The sequence below is a fragment of the Orussus abietinus genome, unplaced genomic scaffold (assembly GCF_000612105.2).
Source record: "Orussus abietinus isolate OABI.00-Male unplaced genomic scaffold, Oabi_2.0 scaffold600, whole genome shotgun sequence".
In the NCBI taxonomy this organism is placed as follows: Eukaryota; Metazoa; Arthropoda; class Insecta; order Hymenoptera; family Orussidae; genus Orussus; species Orussus abietinus.
Window position 1 is genome coordinate 42,531 of NW_019394754.1, and position 2,182 is coordinate 44,712.

General features: G+C 31.9%; 1 protein-coding gene across 2 annotated transcripts in view; it reads right to left on the reverse strand.

Annotated features, from left to right (window-relative positions):
* Nucleotides 1-2,107, reverse strand: part of LOC105702725 (OCIA domain-containing protein 1) — a 12,212-nt gene extending 10,105 nt beyond the window's left edge. Inside the window, exons 1-2 of one of the 2 annotated variants that reach the window (XM_012430520.1) lie at nucleotides 1,962-2,049; nucleotides 1,642-1,719 (exon numbers count right to left, since the gene is read on the reverse strand). In XM_012430520.1, coding sequence (XP_012285943.1) covers nucleotides 1,642-1,692 — 51 coding nt within the window. In that variant the 5' untranslated portion in view covers nucleotides 1,693-1,719; nucleotides 1,962-2,049. Of the gene's footprint in view, nucleotides 1-1,641; nucleotides 1,720-1,961 lie in introns of both variants that reach the window. The other variant, XM_012430519.1, reaches the window with a different exon arrangement.
* Nucleotides 2,108-2,182: the final 75 nt, after the last annotated feature.

A 2,182-nucleotide genomic window follows, 5' to 3' on the forward strand; every position in this document is an offset into this window, starting at 1 on the left:
AATTTCTTGCATCAACAGATTCTGTTCTGTATTTCAGATGCGGTTCACTACATTATACTTAACCAATGTTAGTAAAAAAGAAATATTGTGATAGATCATATCAATGAAATAACTTTGCAACGAAATATTTATCATAGTGTAATTATCACGATATATCAATAGGAAAAGATCTTTGATTTTTATTTAAAAAATATTATTTGCAGAAATATAAATAATCTTATGATTACATATTATTAGGTCTACTGAAAAGTTTTGTCCGTTTGTGTTGAAACTTGAGACAGCATTATCGGACAGAACTTTACAGTAGACCTACTATTTAAGAGCATTATATTCTGTTTGTAAATACTCATTTAATTAAAAATTAGTACAAAGAGTTGAGTAAAGCCAATTTGGCCGTACAGAATTTTGACGTCAGAGATAAGGACACATGTGAAATTTTCAACTGGTATTTGACTACAATTTTTTGTTTTTCTCAAAATGAAGTTGTCTAGTGATTAATAGATGTGTAAAATGTGTTAGCTGGTCTATGTTTGTGTTGACATTCTGTTCATTGCCGAATAATCACCTTGGAATCCTAACCTGGCTATCAGGTTAATTTTCAGAGTGCTACCTTATATCATAGTGCACGATCCGTCATAAACGGACCAGCTGACACATTTTGTGAATACATAGCTTCTTTGTGTCATGGTTTTCATTAACAAATGTTATTCACTTTGTAGAATACCAATTGGGAATTTCACACGATTTCCACATCTGTGATGTCAAAATTCAATACGAATGATGTGGCTTTATCGGACCCTCAAATATTTCAAATCAGTGAAACAATCACTAAAAGACAAAAGTTACTTAATGTAAGATCATGCAGTAAGTAATTACTCATAGGATTTTATACTCTTTCATTAGTTTATAACAAAAATACTCCGAGTATATATATATACACACGTTAATGAATATTCAGTTAAAATTTAAAAATAATAGCATAAATGTCTACATAGCCTTAAAATAATTTATGATCAAGAACTTATGATAAGAAATGAAACATTACTGAAATTATATTCTCAATAACATTGACTTTAGCATCACTTTAATCATAATTACTGATTTTAAGAAGTTCAAAAGGTAAAGAAAAAAGCATTGCATCAACTTTTAAAAATGTCTTGTTAAAAACAATTAAAAATTGGATTTGTTCCAAGAACTTAATGTTTTTTTACTTTTTGAATCTAGTGAAGGGAAAGATATTAACCCTTTGCACTCGAGAGGCGCCGCTACAGCTCCGCTAGCAACTGGAATGACAAAGTCCTCGAATGTAAAGGGTTAAAAGAAATTAAACATTTGCACAGGAGTGAACATTAAAAGAAATATGTAGTACATGTGATAACCTAACCAATTCTGCAAAAGGAATATTACATAAAATATGTATACCCTGAATTCTCTGTATTTTATTCCCCTTAAACAATCCAATTTTTCCTCTTTGCACTATGTAAGCATCACACATATTCTGCATCAAATTATAAAGGAATATAAACATTAAATACTAGTCAGCCATTAAATCAATGTATACAAATAGTTAACATAAAACAAGGAAAAGCAAATAAAGTAATTAATTCTGTATTATGTTGCAGTATATTTAACTTTGCTCACCTTAGGTTGTGTTTTTCTATTTAAATCTCTCTCTGAACCATATTCTGCCATTGTTAAACTTCAAACAACTTGAAGTAGCTGACCAAATGCACAAAAATATTCAAACGTAAGTACTGCTTTATAACCATAGAGGTTATATTGTGTTCTGATAATCTATGACACTTCCCGCGGTGTGTACTGAACTACAGAGTATCTTCTGGACACTTCAGCTAATTTTTATAATTTTTGTTATGCTTTTTTCTTAGATATCTGACTCTTACTTGCAGGACGTTATTGTTTCGTTGAATAGTTCGATTTAACGCAGTTTGTGAAAAAGTTACCTTAAGAGGTACCGACGGTGGCGTCGTGGAGACTAAAAACAAAGAATTCAGAAGTCCCATAGAAGCCTAACTCCTATGTTAGTGCTTATTAATGCCCTAAAAACAGAGATGAGTTGGGAGCATAGATGAGTTGGGAGATTGCTCACGGGCAGGGTCGCGCGATCGCACCGTGTGCTGCCCTCTGATTTCGTACGTAAGCTTTCACCGTTTTTTGCCCCCAA